The sequence below is a fragment of the Colius striatus genome, chromosome 9, assembly GCF_028858725.1.
Source record: "Colius striatus isolate bColStr4 chromosome 9, bColStr4.1.hap1, whole genome shotgun sequence".
NCBI classification, from domain to species: Eukaryota; Metazoa; Chordata; class Aves; order Coliiformes; family Coliidae; genus Colius; species Colius striatus.
Window position 1 is genome coordinate 6,102,750 of NC_084767.1, and position 25,181 is coordinate 6,127,930.

A 25,181-nucleotide genomic window follows, 5' to 3' on the forward strand; every position below is an offset into this window, starting at 1 on the left:
TTTACTATCCTTAAAAAGTGACAATTGTGTGATGTTCTATTAGTAGAGAAGGGACCTGAGAGGTAGCTAAGACAGCAGCTATTAAAATGTGAGACAGTAGCTGCCTGACAAAACAAATCAAATTGATTCCGGCATGCAGCTTCTGCCCAAACAACGGCAAATCACATGGCAATGTGTTGCTTGTATGAAAAAGGCTACTCTGAATTTTAAAACCTAAAATCACCAGTGATCAAGGATCTGAATCACGCTTTTGCAGATAAGTAGGCTCTGGTTTCATGTCATCGAACTAGGTGCTTGAACATGAACATGATTTTTTTTTCCTTAAATATATTTTAGTTCTTCAAATAATATGAATTGGTTTAGATGCTTCATGTTCATTAAGAAGTTCTTCAAATAATATGAATTGGTTTAGATGCTTCATGTTCATTAAGAAGTTCTTCAAATAATATGAATTGGTTTAGATGCTCCATGTTCATTACGATTGAGATTACACTCACTTTATATTGCCACATGAATGGCTAAAGAGATAATCTGCTCAAAAATAAAAGTTTTCCCTTTTAATTATTCCTCTAATTGTGCCTAGGTATAATGTGACACTGTCAATACAGAATATACTCATAATTTTGAGAAGTGTTTGTATGAACAATGAACTTAATGACGTTGCTCATACTGCACACAAAGTAATCTGTTTCATTGATTTTTCTTTACTATTTTCAATGAAATCAAAAAGAGAAATGAGGCGAATTATACAAGTTGCCTTTGGAGAAATAGTCTACCAAGAAATGACTTTATTTTTTGGAAGATGACTTTTTGCCTAAGGCGTGTTATTTAAACACAGCAATCGTATGTCAAGAGGGACTTTCCCCTTTAGCTACTGGTTATAGTCTTGCTAATACTGCCCAAAATACAGTTGGTCTCATTGCTATTAAGAGCTGCAGTCAGCTGGTTGTCCCTAAAGTCTCATAAATCCTTTTCTACTAAGCTGATGCTTTCTGATGGTAGGAAACTACTACCAACAGTGACAGAATCTTCCTAAACCTGAGTTTCATATTCTTATCCCCTTTTACAGTATTGATATTTATGAAGGTTGAAAAGTGCCCTTTTTAGCATTCTTCTGGATTATTTTGAGTATCTCTTATGTAATCTTCTGATCTAGCCAAGAAATGCTTTTGTTTGAGTCTGACAAGGATCTTCACTGAACTATCTTCTTACCCAGGAGTAATCAAATCAAAATGGTACTACATTTCCAGATCAGTAATTACAGTCTACATTAACCTTTTTTCCATTCAAAAGCTAACCTATGAACCTTTAGGTTATGTATGAACTTTCCTGATGTCCAGCTGATCAAGACGACCTTATTAGTTCATGGACTACAAGCAGCCTGCAAGGAATGGTTTAGAATTTAAAACCTCAAAACTTTTGCCCCAGACTCTTTTACTAATTTCATTTGAAATTGTGATATTTACATTGAACATTTCTTTGAGTCTCATTTGGTACGTTTTCAGTGCAACACTTTAAAGTATGCATTTTAGTATACTCTACAAATGAATAAACCTTATTTAGACCCTACATTTTGAAAATCTGTTTTTACTTCAATGGAATGCAACTCTTCCTTATGCAACTTATCTTCCTTATGAGGAAAGGTTGTGGGAACTGGGGCTGTTTAGGCTGGAGAAGAGGAAACTGAGGGGGGATCTCATTATTTACAAATATCTAAATGGTGGGTGTCAGGAGGTTGGGGCAGCACTTTTTTCTATTGTAGATAGCAACAGGACAAGGGGGAATGGGATGAAGCTGGAACACAAAAATTTTGATTTAAACATAAGAAAAAACTATTTTACTGTTGATGTGAGGGAGCCCTGGCACAGGCTGCCCAGAGGGGTTGTGGAGTCTCTTTCTTTGGAGGTCTTCAAGACCCACCTGGACACAATCCTGTGTGACCTGATCTAGGTGACCCTGCTTCTGCAAGGGAGTTGGACTGGATGATCTCTAAAGGTCCCTTCCAACCCCCACCATTCTATAATTCTATTATTCCTGTGCATTGTTGGTAACAGATATACCTAATTTAAGTCTCTTTTAAAAAACAAAGGGACTGGACACACAATGTTGTAAAAAATATCAGGATAACCATTTAGAGTTTGAAATGTTAAATAAAGTCATCAACACATTCAAGATTCACCCCTGCACTCTTGAATGGTGAAATGGAGTCCTTACCATGGGCTTTTAAAATAATTCCTCAGTCCTATTCTAGAGAGAGAGGATTTCTTAAGAAGGTCTCCAAATGAAGAAGAAAGGGTAGGGGGTGGGACAACTTGGTGTTTGATATTGCAAAGGCTATCACTATAACATAATTCCAGCTCAACGTTCAGCTAAATATAACACATGGTCCCAAGACATTTGGAGGAAGAGGATACACTTTCACCATCCATCTCTGCCTGTGAAAGAGTGGAAATTGAGTTTATGGTCCAGCAGAGTCCATTATTACTGTACCTCAGTTCCATAGCAGAATAGAATAGATCATTTCAGTTGAAAGGGACCTACAAGGAGTAGGTCCAACTACCTAGATTATGAGGAATCAATTACAATCAAGGAGAAATTCCTTGTCTGAAGGATCATAACTGTCAGTGACAATTTTAATGTGATTTAGAAAACATCAAATCAGAATTCTTTCTGATTTTTACTTGCCACTCTTCTTCTCTCTGTTCATTTTTAAATGCCTACTCAGTGGAATATATTATCAGGTATTTAATCATGTCAGGAAGCTGTATCAATTAACGGCAAAATAGTCTTGTCACACATTTGTCTTATGATAAACAAAAGCTTTATGGCAGAATTCCCATGGATGTACTTCTCATAGATAATGATTTATATTATATAATATCCTGAAGGCATTTTAAGCCTAAGTCTCTTTCTCCCTCCTAGGAAGGTGAAGCTTTAAGACCGAATCAGTGTTACGCTTGGTTTTTAAAATTTAGTTTAAAACGGGCTGCAATTTGAAGGGCTCCTTTCTCACACACACACACACACAAAAAAGGCACAAAAGCTTTAAAAACTACCTCATGGGGCACATTTGAAACTGTACAAGTAAACTGCCATTATCTATATGTTAGGGTAACTTGTGCTTCACAGTCTTTTCTTTCTACTTGCTGTGCAAACTGCTTAGGAGCAAAAGAAACCATAAGCTCCAGGAGCCAAGCTGCCACTGTTGTCTGTTTATGTAGTCTGATAGAATTTACATGGGCTGGCAGACAAAATTGCCCTTTGCATGTTTTGTCTCTAGGGGAATTTGGAAGTTTTATAAAATAATGATAATCACCAAGCACAAATAATAGATTTTTCGAGGGCTGATTCTGAGCAAGTTAAACTGTGGACAAACAGAAAATAATGAATAATACTTTAAAGAGAAGAAAAGCAACCCATTTATGCATGAAAGTTAAAAGTGGGTCACTCTGCAACGTAAAGCACATTTTTAGTGGATATAAATTTAGCAGCTCTCTGCAGCATTATGCATGACAGCGGTCTTGTGATATTTCAAGTACAGAACAGATCTCCGGAGACACTATGTAATTTAGAATGGACTAACCACAAACTGTAGCAGTCAGAAAAGGAGCTGATTCCAAAGAAAATAAAAGCATATTGGTCTGTTTGTCTAATAAGAACATCTTGTTGAAGTTCTCACTTTTCTGAGATCAGAGAGAAACAATGAGAACATTGTCTGGTTGGTAAAGAAAAAAGGCCCAAATAGAAACTCTCCTTTGTCTTTCAAAGTAAGAATTAAAAGAAAAAAAAAAATACAAAGGATTACAGTACACTTCTTCAGTTGACTAATAACTAGCAACCCTTTCCTCTTAAGTGCACAGCAAATGCCTTACTGGTTTTCGTGCTGGCAATGCTTTATCGTAATTGGTGCAGTAACTAAATCCAGCAATACCTGAGGGGCCATAGGCACTGCCTTCCTCAGCTTTGCTGCAAATTAATTAGGTACCAGCTGCCTAAAAATGCAGTCTTTGCTTTTGACATATCTGTTACTTCATTATTTCACACAGTCCTTGCAGGTAGACTGTGGGTGTGTGTTTGCTCTGTTCATAGCTACTGCGGACTGATATCTAACAACATTCACATAAATATGACAAATGATAATCAGAATAAAGGTACTGATTTCCAAAATGCATCTGTATTAAGCATGTTCGCTCACTGCAGGGTTCTCTATGCTTTACAATTAATGAAAAAAATCAAGTTAACTCATTCAGAAGCTGCATTTCTAGATGATGACTTCTTATAGGCCTTTGATGACTTCAGACACTACACAAGACGTTATTGGTTTGGATCTCAAGAGAAAGTTTCATTTAACATTCCCCTATTCTGTCACTCGTTCCTTTGAAAAAACAGCAAAAAAGGGCTCCAGTTACACCATGTTTTTCAGATATCCATGAATGATATCATTAAGGCACAGAGATCACAATATTATCAATGTGATACTCAACGTCTAATTTAACAACAGCTGAGAGGTAAAAGACCACAGAAAATCTTTTATGATCATTCTGTTGCAAAATGTTACCAGGTATCAGTGACTGAGGCAGTGCCATGTCCTCCATGTGTGACTACAGGGAGTTTGCTGCCTTCACTCTGCCACATAACGCCCACCCATTTTGGGACAGCAGATGGGCTCTTTTCTCCAAGGACAGAAGAAAGGAGATATCACATGGGATGCAAATCTGAGATAAATTCGTATCTTACATTTATCTTATCACCTATCTGACCAATATCTGACAAAACTTCAAAATCCTTCAAAATTCACAATATGCAAAAGCTATGGTAATCTTAATTTAATTCCTCAAAGCAAAGTGACCTGAATCCAAGAACCATAGTGCAAAGCAATTAATTGTTCCACAGACATGCATATTCATGGGTCCTACCTCTAGTAGCAGGCAGGGTTGAGGAGGTCAAGTCTGCAGAGACATCACCGTGCACGAATCTAGTTCTCACACTTCATCAAGTCTGTTCCTTCAATGTATCTCACACTAATTTTAAGCTCTTAAGCGAAATATCAGCTAAATCAATTAAAAATCGTATATAATGACTCGGGAACTTTGAGTGTGATCAAAGCTTGTAAAGTTTGAAAGTGTAAAAAGACATCAAATCATTAGTTTTTCCTGTCCCTTCCTGCTATCCCGATTCTTCATCATACCAGATCTAAGTATTTTTTGGATCAAGATGACTGTTGAGTTGATGTGTTGAGATTTTATTTTTTCCACACATCTTGAAAAGAAAATGAAACAAATTTTTAACTCAACCCACAACATTTGACAAGAAAACTGAAAAATGAAAAACTCTTGCTTAGTTAAAGGGAAGAATGAGATCTTCCAGAAAAGAAAAACATTTCCATTAGGATATCAAAATAGCATAAAAAAAGAGAAAGTGTTAAATAAAATACTAAGATAACATTCCTTTTGCATGTTTTATACAAATTTAAATCCAAATATATTGCAAGGTTTTACAATACTATGAGATACTGACATAAAACAAATACCATGTTTTTATGAAGAAATATCACAAAGCATTCCTTTTTTCCCCCATATATATTTTTGTTGGAACAAAATCTAATAGTAAAAGTAACATTGGGTTTTGTTGATTCAGTCACTATTGAGCAGTCCAACCATCTACTGGAATAAAAGTACATAAGAGAATATAATTTAGTGGTTTCAAAGTGAAAAGAAGTCTCTGGAAGGTCAAATTTAGACATTTTTATCAATGAAACAGAATAAAAAACTCATCTATTCATGAATTCCTGACAAAGACACGTTTACCATGTGCTTTTAAACTAGAAAAGTAGTGGCACACAATTCCCAAAGTCTTTCAGAGAAGGATTTCAAACATAGAAAATAGCAAGAGGCATTCTGCTTTTCTGTTAAAGAAGAGTAGTTCAGGGGCATTACAATACGACTTTTATTATTTTCCAATGACAATATCACTCTATTTCGTTAGAATGAAATGATTCATGTTAATTCTGGCACAAATGAGCAAAGCCATGTCTGTTCTCAGTACTGTACAGATTTTTCATACAGTGTAGTTTCCAGTTCTTCAGGATACATGAGTGCTTGCAAAATCTAAGCAAAAGGTTTGCAATTACAACCCAAAAGATTTGTCTTGCTATCTCAGTTATTATAGGAGCAAGATCTTCCCTCCTCTCCTCCATTGTTTTAACCACTCCAACACTTTTATGGTGTGCAGAGTAAATGGAAATGCTCATTTTTCAACAAGGTGCTTAACACCTTGTGAAATCCAGGGCCCGAGCCTGCTCACCAGACTAAAGGGAGAAGGATTTGGCATTTATTTTCAAGCATTTTCAGATGTAAAATACACACCTATGCTAGAAGTATAGACTTATGCTGGATGTCCTTTCCTTTTAGCAACACCAGGAGTTATTGCCTCATATGGCTTTCCTGTAAGCAATCTGAAATAGGAAACCAGGTGATGGATAGCTAGGCTGCAGATAATAGACAGAGAAACATGATATGCCAGAAAAGCAGCTTGTATTTACACTAGAATCCTAAAGGATGAGTGAGAAAACATCCTCTGCTTTTCATCTGCTTGTCCTTTCAATTTTTTTGTTGCTTCCCTTTGTAAATTTTTGTTTGGATCTCATATAAAAAGGTTTTTTCCCCCCTCTTTCTCTCATCCTTAATTAGTTTGAATGTCAAACCTGTTCAGTAATTGCATCGCTTTGGGTAGTAATGAAAGAAAATAAATAATGTTTAACCTTTCTTAGAGAGATTTAGAGACCCTTCCAAAACCAATTAAGGTTTATATGATTCACTGGAACTAGCCAAGGTCTTAATGCTGTTTTCCAAACTTGTGAAAGAAAAAAAGATATTAAAATTAAGGGGGGGAAAGGAAGAAATTTCTCCTTGCTACAGTCTTGAACCCTTCTAATTTTAAAGTATGAGTGAGAAAAAAAAGAAAAATAAATAAATTAGGCAATTCGGATTGCATTTGGTTGTTACTTGAGAGGTTGGGAGGGTATCAGTTGGATTTCCCCATGTTAGAGTTCTTTTTTTTTCCAGTGATCTTGTTTGGCACGTATTTATTTTTCAGATATTTTTTGAATGGTATGTAACAACAACAACAACAATAAAAAAGCCTCAGTCTTTTGTAACATGTAATATAGAAGAACAGCAAAAATAATCCAATTTGTCTGCAAATCTTGGAGATAAATCTTGCTGTCCTGACATGTAGGCTTTAGTCTGTTTATTATCCTCATTTCTTCTCTTGTCAATGTCTTCTCACCTGAAGGAACAATTTCTTTGCATGACATGGAAGGGGAAATATCATCCTTCCTGCACTGATCCTTCCATGACCAAATTAGCTTTTGCATTGTGGATTTATCACTGGACACCTTGCCCTTTGCTGCTGCTGTCAAAGAACATATGACAGGACTTCATTCCCTGTAACCTACATGACATTGTACTCCGGTGCCTGCCTGTGATCTCTCTTTGCACTACCTTCATAAACATCGACACTGTAAAACTCCAACAAAAAGTTGAAGAGTAAAGACTGACATGGTCAATCCTGACATAGACATTTAACAAAGAGACCTGAAAGGCCACACACCAGTTTCATGTGGGCTTAGAAACGATCTGCCTTTAGGTATATCAACTGAGCTTAGAAATGTATGTGTGACTATACATATCCATAGATACACATGCCTACTCAAGTGACACGTGAAAAATAAACTGCACTAAAACTGAAAATGTGCACACTTCACATTACTTAGTTTTTAAAGCATTTGTAAGGGAATCTAAGAAAGCTGATCCTACACAGAGAATTTCAAGAAGATATGGTTTCCTTGGCTCTATTCTTTCTAAAAAAGAAAAAAGTTTTTAAAAAGTGGTCTCAGCTGGAAGCATGCCCTTAGCCATTAGAGTGCCAAAATGAATGCAGTATGTCAGCTCTGACAATCCATCAGAAAGAGGGAAAAAATACTTTAGTTCCAAGAATAAGATGTATTCAAAAGTTTTTCCCTGGGATTAAAATAAAATCCCCCCCAAAACACACATACAAAACCATGCCTGGGCCAGAGTCTCAGTCAAGGCAAGCATACCTCTATTTACATAAGCAATTTACATCACTTAAGTACCCAACATTCATTTCTGTACATAATCATCATTTAAAAAAATTTATTGCTTGCCTAGACTCATAAGAACATCATAATAAATCAGTGGCTCCAAATATCCTTCAAGAATAACAAGCATAACAAATTAATAATGTCATGCTGGCCATTAATTTCGATAACCAAAGAATTTCCATTAGCGAACATACTTGCTATGTGGTTCTTAATATTACATTTGTTTAATATGCAACAGATACAATGTGTTAGAAGCCAGTTCCCATTGATTCTTTCACAGATGTTCAGTATTTGACAGATGCACAATTTCATTCTTTAAAATATCGGTTTTCTTTTTATAAGTTGAGAATTGTGATGTTAGATAATTTTTGACACATTTTGTTATATTTTAGATTATCGAGATGTATTCAACAGTATAGTTTACCAATAAGGAGACGATAACAACGTTTTTAATTTGCAGTCAAGCAAACTTAATGAAGGAGAGGCCACATTACACAAGTCATGAAGTAAGTGTTAAAGCTCAGAATAGAATAAAGGGAATAAATTATTTAAATACTGTGCTGCATTGGTCTTATTTTTGTGCCAAAGGATTTGATATAACAAATATTAGGATGTGATAACACTAAACATGTTTATAGATACAGACATTTGAAAAGGTAGATAGGTAATTTGCTCTATTTTGATTTGGAAATGATACTCCCAGTAAGGATAAACATTTTTAGATGGTAAAATCATGAACCAGTCTTAAAGTTTAAATACTTTGCTTTTTTTTTCTTGTAATAGTCTCTCAAACTAAGGGCCAAAAGTACATCACGTACTTGTAACAAAGCAACTGTGCTGACATTTTTGTCTTTTTTTCAGTGCTTGGATCTAACACTCAGAAGCTTTAGAAAAAGATGTGGCATATCTTAAAGACTCAAGGATTGAAATAATAGTAGAGTTTTCCTTAACAGTCCAGAATATTTTACTTCCCGTGTTCTATGTCTCCTGATACAGAGACAACATTCTACAACCAGCAGCTCCTCACCTCAGTACCAGCAGTAAGACTCATGTTTTTTTCCGTCTTCAATCTCTGCACTTCCTCTGAAGAACTGGTGCTCTTTATCCACAGAAAAGTGAGACGGAACAGATCAGTCATTAAAGCGGTGCTGTTGTGGAGCTGGGAACAGAGAGTAGCCAGGTGGATAACTTCAAAAGGAATTACCAACTGCTGTCTGCATTTCCAGACAAAAATGAGGGCTTGGCAGTTGTAGGCTTTGGCAGCCTTTCACCTGACAGGCATTTGTTCTCTTTTCTCGTGCTCCATCTGCTTCCCCTAGTTGAATCAACCAAAGAATCAAGTTGTGGCACAAACTGCAGGTACATATAGCTAAGGCTACCAATAAATACCCTACCATTTTCCCCACGTAGTGATACTTGTGGTTTATAAACACAACTATGAATTCCCTTTTATTAGAACTGGCTGGCACAGAACAAGAAAAACCAATAGACATGAACTGTTCCCTCAGCAGAGCAAACAAATAAATCTAGTTCTCAAGTCTATTTAATGCTGAAGATCTATTAGGACAGAAAGAAGCAGAAAGAAAGGAACTGTATTTGCAGATATTTTACATTTTGGGAGCATAAGAAGAGACTCAGCTTCTGGTCCCTGCAACTGCTGACAAAGTTTTGTACAAAACAGTCAGCAGATGGAACACAGCAATACAGGTGCCTCATGATCATGCTTGACTGCACTCTTCTCCTCAACTGTTAATCTTGAATTGTTTTTATGCAACAGAACTGCTAAGGAAAATCTGCTAAACTCATCATCCTGAAAGGGTCAGTCATTTGCTTTTCTAGAATCATTCCTGTCAGACGTTAAGTAGGAAGAGGAAGGAGCTGAGCTTGGGGTCTTCCATATCTTAAATCCATGTAGACAGACCTCTTTAGACCTTTTTCTGTAACTGCAAACAGCTGCTACCCTATTTCTGTAAGGAGGACACCAGCAACTTACCATCAGTAACAGATTCACAAGAGTTGACTCTGAGAAGCAGTTACTGAACTGAGATTTTCAGCTGTTCCCCTCCTCTCAGTATTTTCTTACTGGCTAGCACTATGCATCTCACAGCACATTGCTTACATTCCCCAGACACTCATCTCCCCCTGACTGCTGCATAGGCAAATTAATACATTATGGCTACCTCTTTGCACTTTAAGCCTGTGCTTAGATGCTCCAATATCCAACTTGCTGGTGTCGCCGTCTGACTCACATTCCTAGATAGTCACTTCAGAGAACTGTAATCTTCTGTAGCTTTGAGAAAAGAACCTGCCCAACATAACACAACTACATATACATCTTTGAAGTTTTCTTTATTTATATTTTTTTAGTTCAAGAATTACACACTAGCCAACATTATTATATATTTACATGCTGAAACTGGCTGCAATAATTTTAAATTCAAGAAAATATCTCTTATGTGCTACTCATTTACAATCATCATTTTACTACCTCATATATCCCAGAGGTTAGCAGTCCTTTTGAGAAAACATGAAGATCTGATGCAATGATATCCACTAGTATTTTGCATTTTCTAGCCATTGGAAAATGTGCATTATGTGCATATAAGAAAGGCTACAAGGTCATTAGTAAGGCTGATGATTACTACATCATGAAATAAAGAGTATTAAGTAAAAAAAAGAAAAGAAAAAGATAAATCAGAACTGTGCACAGACAGTACTAACAGAACCATTTAAACACCCATGCAAAGAAAAACGTGATCGAAGTCAAATCAAGGTCAGCTTGTTAGAATTAATCATGTATCAAATGTTTGTTTTATCTTTAACAGAAAGTAACAGGACAGACCATGAACAATACAGCCTGGTGAGTATCTGTCAAATGGCAGTAACAGTGAAAACATACAAAATGTTATCAAATTGGAATAGATGACCTCATGTCTGAAAAACATGAAAAAAATACAACCCTTAGTATGAAAGTAGAGGTGAGATTTTTCATCATTTAAGTTTTTTGTCAAAGCACTTACAAAGAAAATAACTTGAAAATAACAAAGAATATACCTATGAAATGTTAGTGTTGCATATTCTTGCAGAGATGATCTATTTCAATTTCTTATTAATGGATATTGAAATTATTACTATTTTTACAAAGTAGAATAGGGCAGTATTTTTGATCAACATTCCATTTGCTTCTTAAAAATTTTGACAAAGTTCCTAGTGCATTTTATTAAGCTTTCCTTTGGTGTTAAGCAGTGACTTATTAGATTTCCCTTTTAAACAATTTCTGGAGTGAAGATTCTTTGGCTTGGGGACTATACTATCTAACGACAAAGAAAAATATAAGTCTACTATTAGATACCATAAGAGATACAGATTTCAGAAACAGACAGAAGCAATATGCAGACTTTCTGTGTAATGAAATCACTACAGCTGAATCCTCACTTAGCCTGGATTCCTTCACCTCTCCACTCACTGGAGCAACATAAAGGTGCCTTACTGTAAGTGAAAACTGGGCCCTATTTGTTTATGCCATCTGAGTACTGAGTGCCAGGCTACTATCTTCTGCTTCCTGAACAATTTAGTCATACAAAAGAATCGATTGTGCTAGCAGTAACATTGCCATGATGGCTATTTTACACTGCAGTACTTTCTGTACTTTTTTATATCTGGAATCCAAATCTGTTTATGCAAAAGGGTGTTTAAATTACTCTGCTAGAGCACTGCAATTATCAGACTGAGTAAAAAAAAGTCACTAAACAATTACTGTATCTATCGACTGCTGATTTACAGCTTATTTAATTATTTACATAATTTTAGGACACATCAACCTAAACCATAAGTAGAATTAGCTTTTTGCCTTACCATAAAGTACAAATTAGAAGTTAAAAATGTTTAAGAAATCTGATAATATTTACACATGTTCAGCTTAAGGTATGGTTACTCACATTGTATGTTCTATGTACACATAGCAAAATGTTATGATCACTACTGATATAGTATTGTACCCTGGCCATCTCACCCTAGATTATTTTCTAGAAACAATTAATGGTTTTACCTTTTAATTTTTTCTTGGATCCCTAAGGAATTTGTTGGTTTTGAAAACTTACTAGTGGACAATGCTGTTATAAAAAGAGAGAGAAGAAATAGGCAAGCAATGTGAGGACTAGTCTAATTTCAGATGCTAGGAGGTACAGTACTGTCAAACGGTGCAATGCTCCATATGAATTATAAGCATTGATCTGCTGATATAGAAATGCCCAGTTACCCTGTATAGTAAGTTGGTTTTTTTTAAATACATTTATTTTTCTTTTCTCAAAAATATATTCATACACTGGTTGATGGTAGAAACAAAACTATTATTAGCTTATTCCTTTAACACACCAACATATGAATGTGTGTGCATATATATACATGGTACATGAATATATACACACACATATGTCCATATAGACATTTAAGTATATGTCCATATGCACATATAGTTGATTAATGTTTAACATCCTTTCACTTATGTTTATTACTGTGTTAAAGTATAGAATTGGAGCACAGAATTATAGTGAAAATTAATTGAGCTCTAATTTTAATGCATATTTGTCTGAAACAAAGAGGATTCGTTCCCCAGGTGTAAGACTATCCCTCATTTTCTCTTGGCATTGTGCTTTTGTACCTTACAGATTTTATGTCCTTTTTATTAGAATGCAAAAAAACTCTCTAAAGAACTCTGTGACAAGCTGTTATCTAAAACCCTGTTTTCCTCCCCTGGGAATGAGAAAAAAAAATGGTCACAATGTCATTGCTTGAGTCTCTCTTCCCAGTCATTAAACTGCGATAGGATAGAAACATAACATTCCTTATGCAAACACAGAAATATGTTGCATGGATTTTCAGTTTTGAAAACGTGTATTATACTTACTAGCAGTCATGTACAATATATATTTACAGATTGATCTCAAAGATTTCATTAAAACTGTGCCATGTTATAGTCATAATTTGCCCATGGATTTCACAAAGATGAAAAACACCTTAATTGCTGGCTATTACGTCCAGTAGAACAAGAAAATCTGCAACTATCATTATATTACAAGGTTTATCTAAATTATTAACTTTGATATTTTGCTTATTGAAATTAACAACATAATTAAAAAGATCCAGAATATATTCATTTTGGTCAATTCTAAAGTAAAAGCAAATTTATTCGAGTTGACCTGAAGGGTAGCACACATAGCAAACCCTGTATCTCACGTACGTTGGCATCATTTCTTACTTTCAAAAGAGGAGGAAGTGCTCACCTTGGGCTCGAGTCATACTTTTCCCTTGACAGTGCCTCACCAGTCTTTCTCACTCCCATCTTTTTATATCACAGTGTTAAGCCTTAGTACAAAATGATAGAATCCATTTCTTTCACTAATTCTATACATCTAATTAATAGCTAGAAGGACATAGTAAAAGCGAAAGTGCTTCTTTCCCCCAGATAATATATCTTTCTTAGTGACACCTGAGCAGAAACCAGACATTTTCTTTCACTCTCTGAATAGCAGCATCAGAGAGTATTATGGCTTGTACTGTAACTTCAAATAAATTAATGTGCAGTTTTAGGACTCAGCTTCTGTGGTTTTTATAATAGCTGATGCACTAAACCAATGTGGAGAGTCAACAAACATATTCTCTGTAAGATTTTGTATTTGATGTGTATCAACCACAAACGGGCTGTGAGCTCCCTGCATTCACTCTATGCTTCTATGACTAAAAAAAAAAGAGTTGGTAGCAATTTGTGAAATGAAAGAAAAGCTTGTACAGAAGAATACTATAAGACTGCTTTTATTTATGATAATTAATATCATTTTTCAAAAGAACAGACTGTGAAGAGAAATGTCGAATTTTGATGTTGCTTCTTTTCTTAGACTTGGGAAAAAATTCCAACACGATTCATACCCATTAGTTGAAATTGCAAATGCAATATTTTCATTTTGCTTATTGTGTTATGCATGAAATGCCATCAGAAATTAAGTAGGTGAACAAAAAGCAACATTTAGACTTGGGAAGTTAGTCGCATGCTGCAAGCCTGTCTCATCTTGCAGAGTCTGAACCTGGAGACAATCGGTAACTCCCCTGAAAACAAGTGGTGTGTGTAGGCCTGGCAAATCTCATTGCAGGCTCAAAACCATTCTTTCCTATTTGAAGCAGAAAATAAGCATAATTATATGCTCAAAACAAAGTCAGAAAATTGACCTATTAGCTCCCAGAACGATTTTCCTCCTATCACCGTCATTCATTGTCAAATGGGGAAAAAAGCACAAAAACTTGTAAGGAAAATATTTTTTTAGAGCAAGAACTCTAAGATAATACTTTATGAAAAATATTCCTAATAACTACCTTAAAGTATTGGCAAAGAAACACTTAAACAAGGAAAGTGTCTGCCTGAAAAGAACTTCTTCATTATTTGAAACATATTTGAATTCTAGTTTCTTTCAGAAATTTGTACACAGATGAGAGGTAGCATAGGTACAACACATGTGGCTTTTGCTTCATGAAATATTTTTGTGTCAAACAATATTGGTGATGTGATTTAGGAAATGCCATCAACAATTTATACTTTTCATACAGTTCTTGTGAATCATTATCTTTTTTGTACAGAAAAAAGTTCCATGACGGAATAAATGGCAAAACTCTCTATAAAATTCTACTTTTTTGTCTATTCTGTTTTGTCTATATGAGTTCAATGCAATGAAAAAAAACCCCACAAATTATACTTCAAAAAGTTTCCTAAAGCAAAACTGAAATTCACTACTTTTCAATGGAAATCACCCTAAAGCTGGAAACATTTGAGAGTGGAAATAAACTCTTAAAAGTGATGACTACCAAATTTTCCCCTAAAACGGTGCATTGAGAAAATCAAATTAAAAAGTGGGATGATATTGCCTAATCCAGACTGAGAAAATACCCTGTCACTGGTTTTTGTGACAAAATACTTATGCTCAGATCCTTACTGTTGAAAGAGGTGTGATACCTGTCAAACTGGAAGTAAGGTGGCAAGTGTAACAGTAGCAAGTATAAGAGTGGAAGGATTGCAAACTTGGAAGAAATCACACAACTCCACATGAGTATTTCAGACTAAGGTATGTACTGTAACTGACAACATTCATTTGCACAGTATATATATATTTATGTGTGTATACACACACACACACACACACACACACACACTTTTACATGTATGTAGCCTTCCCTCTCCTTGGCCCTGTATTGTATAACTGCTCTCTAGCTCTCCCTACCCTAGAAAGGCAGGACACCATGGGTTTCCTTCAGCCACTTAGAGAATTACTCTTTGGCCAACCGGTTTTGGCACTTTGGACAGATGATTTCCTTTCCCCCAGCACAAACCAGCAGTATATCTACCCACTCAGACTTCATGCATTTTTACACTATTGCTACATTCCTCTGTTGATCACAACCACAGTCACTGTGACCGTGAGCATATGTTCTCTCTTTAAAATCCAAACAACACTAGTGCTTTTTGCTTCAGCTTCTGTGCAAACACCCAACCATAATATTATCAGTCAAAGGTTCAGTTCTTTCAATAAATAACAGGAAATACCTGAATATGGTTGGGAAACCTCTGACCATCATCATCTTGGAAAGATGATAGGCACTACTTGTTTTCAAGTTTACACATTTAAAAGGTAAAGTTTCATAAGCATGATGACAACTCAGTACACGCTCTTAAGTGTGGATGCACGTCCCAGATATGCAGTTCCCCTGGGAATGGCATATTCTCCTGCTGAAACTGGAACTTGTTTCCCAAATGCCATTCTATAATTTATATCACTAAACTCAAATAGACATAAAAAACCAAAAAGAAAGTTAGGGACAATGAGACAGAAGTGATTATCGAAATCCAATTTGCCTTCACACTCAAAATGCATTTGTATTTTGATAAGGGGATATATCCATACTGCAACTTAACATATCTATGATTTAGTAGATACAACCAACACATTATAAAACCAGACCATAGAGTGGGCCAGCAACTAAGGTGTTTTAAAATAACTTTTTGTCCTGAATAGAATTTTTCTAAGTCCCACTTTTGGCTGTACAACCGATTTGAAGAGAAATCCAGTTCTTTCTTCCTGTGTGGCTTTGTTTCTTAGTTCACATAGTAAAGCCAATAGACAATATTGAAGAAGGAAAAAACAACAGGGAAGAATATGCGTGACCATCGATCTATGGCATTTACATCAGTCAAGTCAGGGATGGTAATTTTCAGTTGAGATGCACGTCTCCGTAGCCTACTTTTCTTCTGTGCCACATGTCGCTCCAGGGCATTGCGACCAAAGCTGTGTCTGGGTAAGCCAGCTTTCCGGTACTGGATGCTTGAAGTGTCATACGCCAGCATTGTGCTTCTAGGGTCCCCAAGCCCCATCACAGCCTCAGAGGCAGCCATCTCATTTTTAATTTCAAGTGTGCTCAACAAAATATTTTCATGTGGATCCATCTGTAAAAAATAAGAGAGCAGATTTAATGGGAGACAAAGGAAGACAAATCAGTTACAAACTGAAGCCATGCTGACAAGGGCTAGTTCTAACATTACTGATTCATTGAACGTCAGACTGTCCAAGAGATTGCAAGCATAGCCATGACTATATTTCTTGCCTTTTATTTGTCAATTCAAGGAGGAAAAAGGCCAATATAGTTTCATGGAATAAATGTTATTTCATTAGACCCCAGGTTCAGTGAGCAGAAGCAATACCTGGAAATGGAATACATGCTCAGCTCCTGAAATTGGGATTCTGTCACTGGGTAGGATGTCTGGGGCAAGTATTGAACTTTTGGAGTGTTTTGGAGGGAAATGGAGAAAAGTATTTGTTCTGTTTTTTTCATCTTTCAAATAAAAACTTCTGCTCTGACAAAAACTTCAGGTATTCGTAAGGTCTCTCTGCCTCTACAAAATGAGGCCCAGAGCACTGGACAAGGAAATGCAAGTTTTGAGTCCCTATATTCCAAATAGGTTACCTGGAGAAAAGCACTGACACAGTCTAACTATATCTATGTGGAAACTCCAATCCCCAGAGCTAATGAGTCTCATACAGTGCATGCTATGGAGACTTGAATATGCTGGAATAGCAGAGATCTGCAATTTCAAGCAAGGGGAGACATACACAGAGTGTAATCACATCAAATGCACATTGAACAGTTGTTTTAGCTTCAGCTACTCTATATTTTTCATAGGCAGTTCAGTGAAAAAGATAATTAATGCAATATTGTAAAGAAATCTTTCAGGCAATCAAGAGGATTTCCAAGATGAGGAACTAAATTCTACTCTTAGGCAATCTGGAGTAGATCTGAAGTACTGTAGGACAACTTCAAAATAGTCCATTTATAGAGAAAAACCATAACATTATTTAGGAAGTTCTAATTCTCCTCAGTCTTCCATCGAAGTATATATTTTAAATTGTATGATTAAAGAGTATAATTCAATACAAATACTTTAAGAGCAATAATAGCTAATGAAAAGCTAATTAAGTACACTGACTTACTGATGGTAGTGCAGATATGCTCCAGGTCAAATAAGTGATAAAATTGTCTCAGAGCTCCTTTAAGAATAACTCAGTCACATTATTGCTTTATCATGTACATAAAATACATGAGTAGTACTGAAAGTGCACAAATTGTGACTTTTGGGGATTTCTAAACAATAATATGGCATTAGTAGATTCTGTAATATTTAGAAGCCAGCAGTCAGCAGCAGGTTCCTTGCTGCACTACCCAAATTAGCACTGAATTTGCTATTATTAAAAAAATCCCTACACAGTATTTTACACAGCGTAGAGTGAGAACTGGGTTGAAGAGAGTTGCTTTTTAGTAGCATCCACTGCACAGTATTATGAACTGGGAAGTCAGATACTAAAAAAAGTACTTTGGAACTACTGAAACACTGCCATTTGAGTGATTACATCTGTTCAAGTGATGCACAAAAACTGGCATTGCTGAAATGCCAGATTTCTCTTTCTTTTCTTTTTTTCTCCCCCAATCTATGTGAGTTTGCACCCCTTCGTTGCATTATATTCTGATTTTATCTTAAATGTAATGACTCAGAGTGAAGCAGCCAAAGTCATCCATTTTTGCTTGCTTTCTATCAAAGCCATATGAAATCTTTGAATTTTCTAGGGCATAAAGAAATCAATCTTTTTTGAAAAGCACTTGATAATGGGAAAGTTGAGTTGGAACTCTAGAAAAATTCCATTAATAGCTCTGCAGTATGACATTGAACATGGTGAGGAAACACTGTGCTCTAGCCAGGAAGGCTTCAAATCAGTTCTAAGACAAAACCAGTATTCTGCTATTGCAATACAAAGAAAAAAAAAAACTTATGCAAAAGCTTTTGAATAGGTCTATGAAACTGCCCAAGAGAGATTTCAAACATTTTCTTCAGTTAGTTCGAAAATTCGTATGTGATTTTTGGAGGAAGGTGAAACTGTCTGTCAATTTTGTTATAAGATCTCAGACAAGTAATAAAACTTTCAGTAACCTGAAAATAAAAGCAATTATAGGTGCTTGACATTCATTGATCTCAAGAATGTCTACAAACAATAGGGACAGTATCTCACAAGAGGGGTGCAAAGCCACTTGAAAACCACGTTTTCCCCAGTTTCACATAGTCTTAAGAAAGAATAGAAATCTCAGTTCCAATGACATCAGGGGAAGTTTGATGTAATATCCACTAATGCAATGATTTTACCCCTTAGTCCAGAGCCTGGGTTATTTTCAACTCAAGGTTGTGCATTCTAAGATACTATATTTGGAAAGATTTTAGTGCCAACAAATTTGTTGACTTCTTAAATCTTAGGATGGATCTATTTTAAGTATTTTATCCTTTTAATCTGCAATGATATTAGAAATTTGAGTGCTGTTTTCACACTCTTATATTTTCTTTGCAACACAAATGCAAGAATAGTTACTTTTATCTACTAGAAATGGATACAGACATGTTTTAGTAACATGACATCACTCCATTTAACTTTCTGGTTTGATTCTTTTGTTACTTCTCTTCCTGTTTCCATAAATGCCTTACCACTGCAAAATGCTTCTGCTATCTGGTAATTTTGGCAGTAGTTAGCAAGGTTAGTGATGCTAGGCAGCAAAAAAAACCATTTAGCAATATTCTAAACCATTTCCTAGGGCAAAGCATTGTCTTCTGTACATACCACACTGATATCAGAGTTGGAGCACAGGGTTTTCAATATTCCAAGAATTTTTCAGAAGAAATAATGCAAGATACATAAAAATTAGCGATGGGCGAACCTTCAAGTGTTTGAATAGCCAGGTAAGCACCACAAAGTTCAGGTGTTTCTTCAGCAATAATATGACTCTCCTATGGTGCATTAATCATAACAAGAACTATACTTTTCATGGCATTTTGAACTCCCAATCTGAAGAACTCTCAAAGTTCCAATCCAGAAGTATAAACGAAAGTGAAAATAAAAGAAACAAACAGCAGCAACAAAAAACAGAGAGAAATTAACCTAACTTTTCCAACTTTGACAAAAGCCTCTGCACCAGATTTGAGAGAGCTGGGAGTGTTATTACCAGCAAGTAGGTTCGCCCAACTTTAAGTAAAACATGCTTTTGTAACTAAGGGAAGCCTGAAATTGAATGATAATGAGTTGCATTTACTGTACACAGCACTGCCCATTCAAAAGGATCCCAAAGCGCTTTACAAGCATCGGAAAGAAGAACCACTTCACTTCCTAGAGAAGCGCAATCACCTCTGAAGTGAAATGTGGTGACTGACAGTGCAGAACAATACACTATATATTTTAGTTGAGGAAATGGAGAATGCTGTAGCCAATTGAAACTATGGGGTGGGTGGGTGGTGGTGGGAAATGTTAGGTAAACAGAACAGTTACACAAATTGGTATTTGGCCAGATGCTTAAGGATGACCACGCTATAAAAAAGTGCCATGGGATCTTTAATGACTATAAGTATTCAGGACCTGAATTTTACGTCTCTGAGGATAAAAACATTAGAAAACAATGAAAGATACCTTTGTTGAATACATTTCTGGACAATGATATGTGCCAATTATTCTTCTGTCCTGTAAGTTAATAAAATCAAGACCAGTTTCCTTAGAGATAAGGCAGCTATTATCTTTCATTTAAAAATTAAAGCACTCTAAGGTAATAATAGGACAACTAATTAAAAGATATAGGAACCTCTAAGCCAATAATTAGCATAAGTATATTCTGGCTTCAGAGGTGCTATTACTGCCTTGCTCTGCTCCTCAAGGTAACATAACGTTGTGATGTAAATGTATTTTTTCCAACTGGTCATTTGACCAAGGAAGATATGATGATGTGAAAACAACCGTTAAAATTATTCTGGGGGAAAAGTAAGTGTAAAAGCGGTTTCAAAAGGAGGTGGAAGAAGGTTAAAAAGATCTCTTGGTGCTGAAGGATTGTTCAACCATAGAACCAGACTCTTTATGGTGAACAGGAGAGCTCAAACTTAATGGAGAAATTCCCAGGGACAAGAAAGGAAGGGAGGATGAAGGTGAAGAAAAAGCAGCAGCAAGTGCCATGGAAATAAAAAGTGAAAGCAGAAGTGGAGGAGAAATGACAAGAGCTTTACAACCATGCAAGAGGATGGGGTTTTCATAAATAAATCTTAAAGGTGAATGACAAAATATATGATGCAAATGATATTCACTTATAGGTCCAGGTCAACTGGAAGAAAAGATGACTCTGGAGCCTTGAAGAGACCATGACCATTTTGATGGCCTCAAAGGGAATACAGAGGGAAGTGTAGAAATGTTACCATTATACCTATATTTTGCTACCTATAAACTCCAAAATGATGGCTTTCCCAAAGAATTAATCTTATACTAATACATTAACAACTGTAAAATACAAGTAAATTACAACTCCCACACATACACATATATGTACATTAGGAAGCACAGAACCAGATCTCTGATACTAACAGTGAGTAAACTAGCACCTTGGTGATTAAGCTCTACTGTTGTGATAAAGGTACCTTTACACTGCGAGGAAAATTTATATGAAATTTAGAAGATATAATATTCACACCTTTCCTTCCTCATATAGTTTTCATCCTCACCTATAAACTTCAATTACAGGCCCGTACAGATGGCTTATTTTAAGGAGAATGGCCCAGAAGCCATGGATAAAACAAACAGTAGGGCTGGAATTTCTGTTGGAAAAGAAATCTTGTGAAATAAAACAGTTGAAAATTTAAAAGAAATATCTTTCTGTTATGTAGGGCTGCCATTAGCCAAAAGCAATATATGATAAGCTAAACCTTGAAGGAAAAACAGAAGCACCCAGTCTATAACAAAGGTTAACACTAAAGATGAGGTCTCAGCACTTATAGGTCCTGAAACTCTTAAGAACCAAAGATAGAAATAAAGATCCCATTTGCAATGAAGACCAACATGACAAGCCTAGGCTTTCATTTGTCAGAGATAAAGAATATAGTACTATCTGTAGTGTAGTTGCCCACTTCTTAGCAGCTGAGCTTTTCTTGGAAAACCAGTATCAACCCAGTCCTGACTAGTTATAGTAGCTCTGGCAAGATTAGCTGAATGTACAAAGTACACTTTACATGTAACAATTTTTAGTAGCAATTTTTTAACTACTGAGACATTTTGAAGGAAGCAAAGGCAGCTGTTTTGAAAGTAGAAGTCCTTTGGGACACCAATCAACAACAGCTCTAAATACCACCATTTTGATGAGAAGTAGGGCATTAGGCAGACCAGATTCTTACTAATATTGCTCTGATTAAATATTTGTTATTTATTAGTTAAAATATTTATTATTTGTTAAAATATCATCCCATTTACATGTACACATTTAATTCTCTTTGAGGTAATACAAATGAGTAACATCAGCAAGAATCAACACCTTAGAAAGGTGTTCTCTTCCATGTGCAATAAATAAGACCAAAATTTCATCAAATTTCCTTTATGTCCATAAGCTAAGTCTCCTATTTTGTTGTCTTACAAAATATGCTTTAACAGGTATAAGTAACACCAAAATCTACTGCAGAAACATAGCAAAATTGATTATGTAAATAAGCTTCATGAAAGATAACAAATACATGGAACATTTGATTATCATCACAACTGGCCAAAATTTCTAAGGCCTGATATAGATATAATTATGAGTTTGATATATGAATTAGACAGTAAAATATAAGGCTGATAAAGTTGATCCTCTAGAACAGACTTCTGTAAAATGCATAGATGATATTCTTCTTGTTTGAAGTAAAAACCTGTGGAGTCTCCTTCCTTGGAGGTCTTCAAGACCCGCCTGGACATGTTCCTATGTGACCTGATCTAGGTGACCCTGCTTCTGCAGGGGGGTTGGACTAGATGATCTCTAAAGGTCCCTTCCAACCCCTACCATTCTATGATTCTATGAAAACCAGTGTGCAAAGAACAATACAGCAAATACCTGTTACAAGAGTAGGTGGATGGTATTGCAGTCTACCAGTGTTTCATCCATATACTCACGTGTCAAAAGATTTAGGCTTATGATTTTGAGGAAGATGAACAGCATAATTCTTGAGCCGAGCCCAAAGATTAAAATCACCAGAGGCAGCACAAGGTCAAAGGAAAAATTTTGGGAACTGTGACAAAGTCTAGATAAATCACTGGGAATTAACTGCTATTAATTCAATATGAAAATTAAGAGAAAATTTTTCTATTGAAAATCAAGGATGAATTTTCATTATTATGAATTACTATAATCATAAAAGATCAAGAAATGTACTACTTACAATCATGTTCTGTGCTGATTTAGAAGTCTGAAGTACTGTCCGTTCCATGGCTATACATACTGCAATGCTAAGATGACTAGTTCTAACAATATTAACATGAATTCTAACAATATTAAAATGAAAAGCCTTCCACTTTTAAAATAATTTTTGAAATATAAATTTCCTGACTGAATTAGAACATTCCTGAACGATTTATTTGTTCACTGATAGTCTGCTGTTACGGTGAGGGTCTAACATTTTATCACTAATTTAAAGATGAGTGAAAAGAATGAAGGAACTTTGTTGCCAAGGTATGGTTAGCCATTTCAGATTTGGTTTTCGGTAAATTTCTGTGTATGTAAAATATATGCCAATATAGTGTATCATTGCAAACTTTGTATTATACTTGAACTGGCTTTTGTGTATGCCATAATTTTAGAGAAAGTACAAACTTGATTAGAGTTTTCTTTCTGACATTTTGGTGGACTTTTGTGACTGCAAATTTAACCCAAACTTGAGTTTGGTTAAACATATTATAGTTCTATAGCAATAAATAAACACACACCTATGAGATATAAATATATGGATAGTAGGAGGATTCAGAACACATTTAAAATTTAAGGAAATAAGATGTCTTTTTTTGGTGATAGTGTGTAGTTTGTTCTTGATACACATAATTTGATGGAAGTGAGAAAAAATACTAAGATGCAAACATAGTAGGTATTTATGCAAATCATGATCGTGTTCAATTTTGTACAAGTTTCATAAGATACATTTCAGGAAGGGTGATCTACTCACAACAGAGAAAACTGTTAATGGGACCAAATAGAGGCTTATTTTATGTAATTCCTACATTGTTTGGGCTATGAACTTTAGTCTGTCATTATCTTTATGCAAGACAGTCTCTGGCATGCTGCAGAGTGACTGCACACTATCTTTCCTGGGAATTAGAATGTTACCACTGTTGGGGGTTAAAAAACCCCCAAACTCTTGTACTGGAGGAAAAACTATTTTTGAAGTATTGGGGAAAAGACTTTAGAATGCTCTAACACAGCACTTTCAGTTGTTTTCAACAGTATTGAAAGTATTAACTTGCTTTAGTCTAGGTCTTGCTTTAGTCTACAGCCTAAAGAGCAAATGACAACAAAGGTAAAGCATCATAATTAATAGTTACTGTTAGACTAAAGATGGGCAAGAAAATATAAGAGGGATTTGAAATACACATCCTTCTTACCAGTTTGGGATACTATATTTCTGATTATGTAAACACTTCTGCTATGACTTTTGGATCACCTGAAATCAATTTCCCCCTAGATGTAAGAACACATCACCATTCACAAAAATAAACCAAAGGATAATTTTGAATGCTAGAAAGAAAGCAAAGAAGCTGACAAACAGCCAACTTCTACATTATAATAATATTTTTACCACTTAATGCCACTCTGGTGTGCAGAATCCAGTGATCTGGAGATTCATGAGCACAACTAGGTTACATCCCTTGGCATGTAATATTTAGAGTTACAACTTAATTTTTTGATAGAAATTGGCTGAGTCACGGCCATTCAATGAAACCTTGGCAAACTCTTTAGAGCTGATCTGCTTTGGGAAATCAATTCATCAAGTTCACTAGCCAGACATGCCTTCTGGACCGCAGCTTCAAATATTTCTTCTACCTCACTGTAATTAATTTGCCTCTTTTTGTGCCTCAGTTCCCTACCTTTTTAAATAATGCAATAAACTGCATTAATGGATGGGATTTTTTTTGCTACCAAAAGTGCATTTAATTCAGAGTCACAGGTGGATGGCACATTTGTAGATGTACTACAAAAGCAAAAGGGATAACATGCTTTAAACAAATAGAGTGCACATGCTTTGGTCTTACATTTATTAAACATGGCATTCAAAGGAGCGTGGCTGCAGAAAGAAAACCTCACACAGCTGACTTGACCTTTATTCAGATGTCATGTGGAATAGCACTACAGATTGTGGAAATAAATCACCTTCTGACTACTTCAACAAAGTGCTGCAGGCTAAAACTTGAACTTCCTCAAATTTCACTCCTATCAAACCTCTGGTTTCAACAACACACAAAAAGGTTGGCCGAGCACTTTGTAAGTGGCTGATTTTTCATAAGCAAGTTGTTCCTTGATAATGCATCAATGTAAATTTAGGATAAAGGCTGAGTTTTCATAATCCATGTCTGCTTTTGTTACATGTCCTTCAATATACTTCTGTGTAAGGAATAACTTCTGATTCTGAGTTCACACTCAGTTGTTGTGAAGTTTTACC

The 25,181-nt window shown here is 35.6% G+C and overlaps 1 protein-coding gene across 3 annotated transcripts in view; it reads right to left on the reverse strand.

The window, feature by feature from the left end:
• Window positions 1-16,262: 16,262 nt before the first annotated feature.
• Window positions 16,263-25,181, reverse strand: part of GABRB2 (gamma-aminobutyric acid type A receptor subunit beta2) — a 141,768-nt gene continuing 132,849 nt past the window's right edge. Inside the window, exons 9-10 of one of the 3 annotated variants that reach the window (XM_062002346.1) lie at window positions 20,161-20,211; window positions 16,263-16,610 (exon numbers count right to left, since the gene is read on the reverse strand). In XM_062002346.1, coding sequence (XP_061858330.1) covers window positions 16,263-16,610; window positions 20,161-20,211 — 399 coding nt within the window. Of the gene's footprint in view, window positions 16,613-20,160; window positions 20,212-25,181 lie in introns of all 3 variants that reach the window. The other 2 variants (XM_062002348.1, XM_062002347.1) reach the window with 2 other exon arrangements.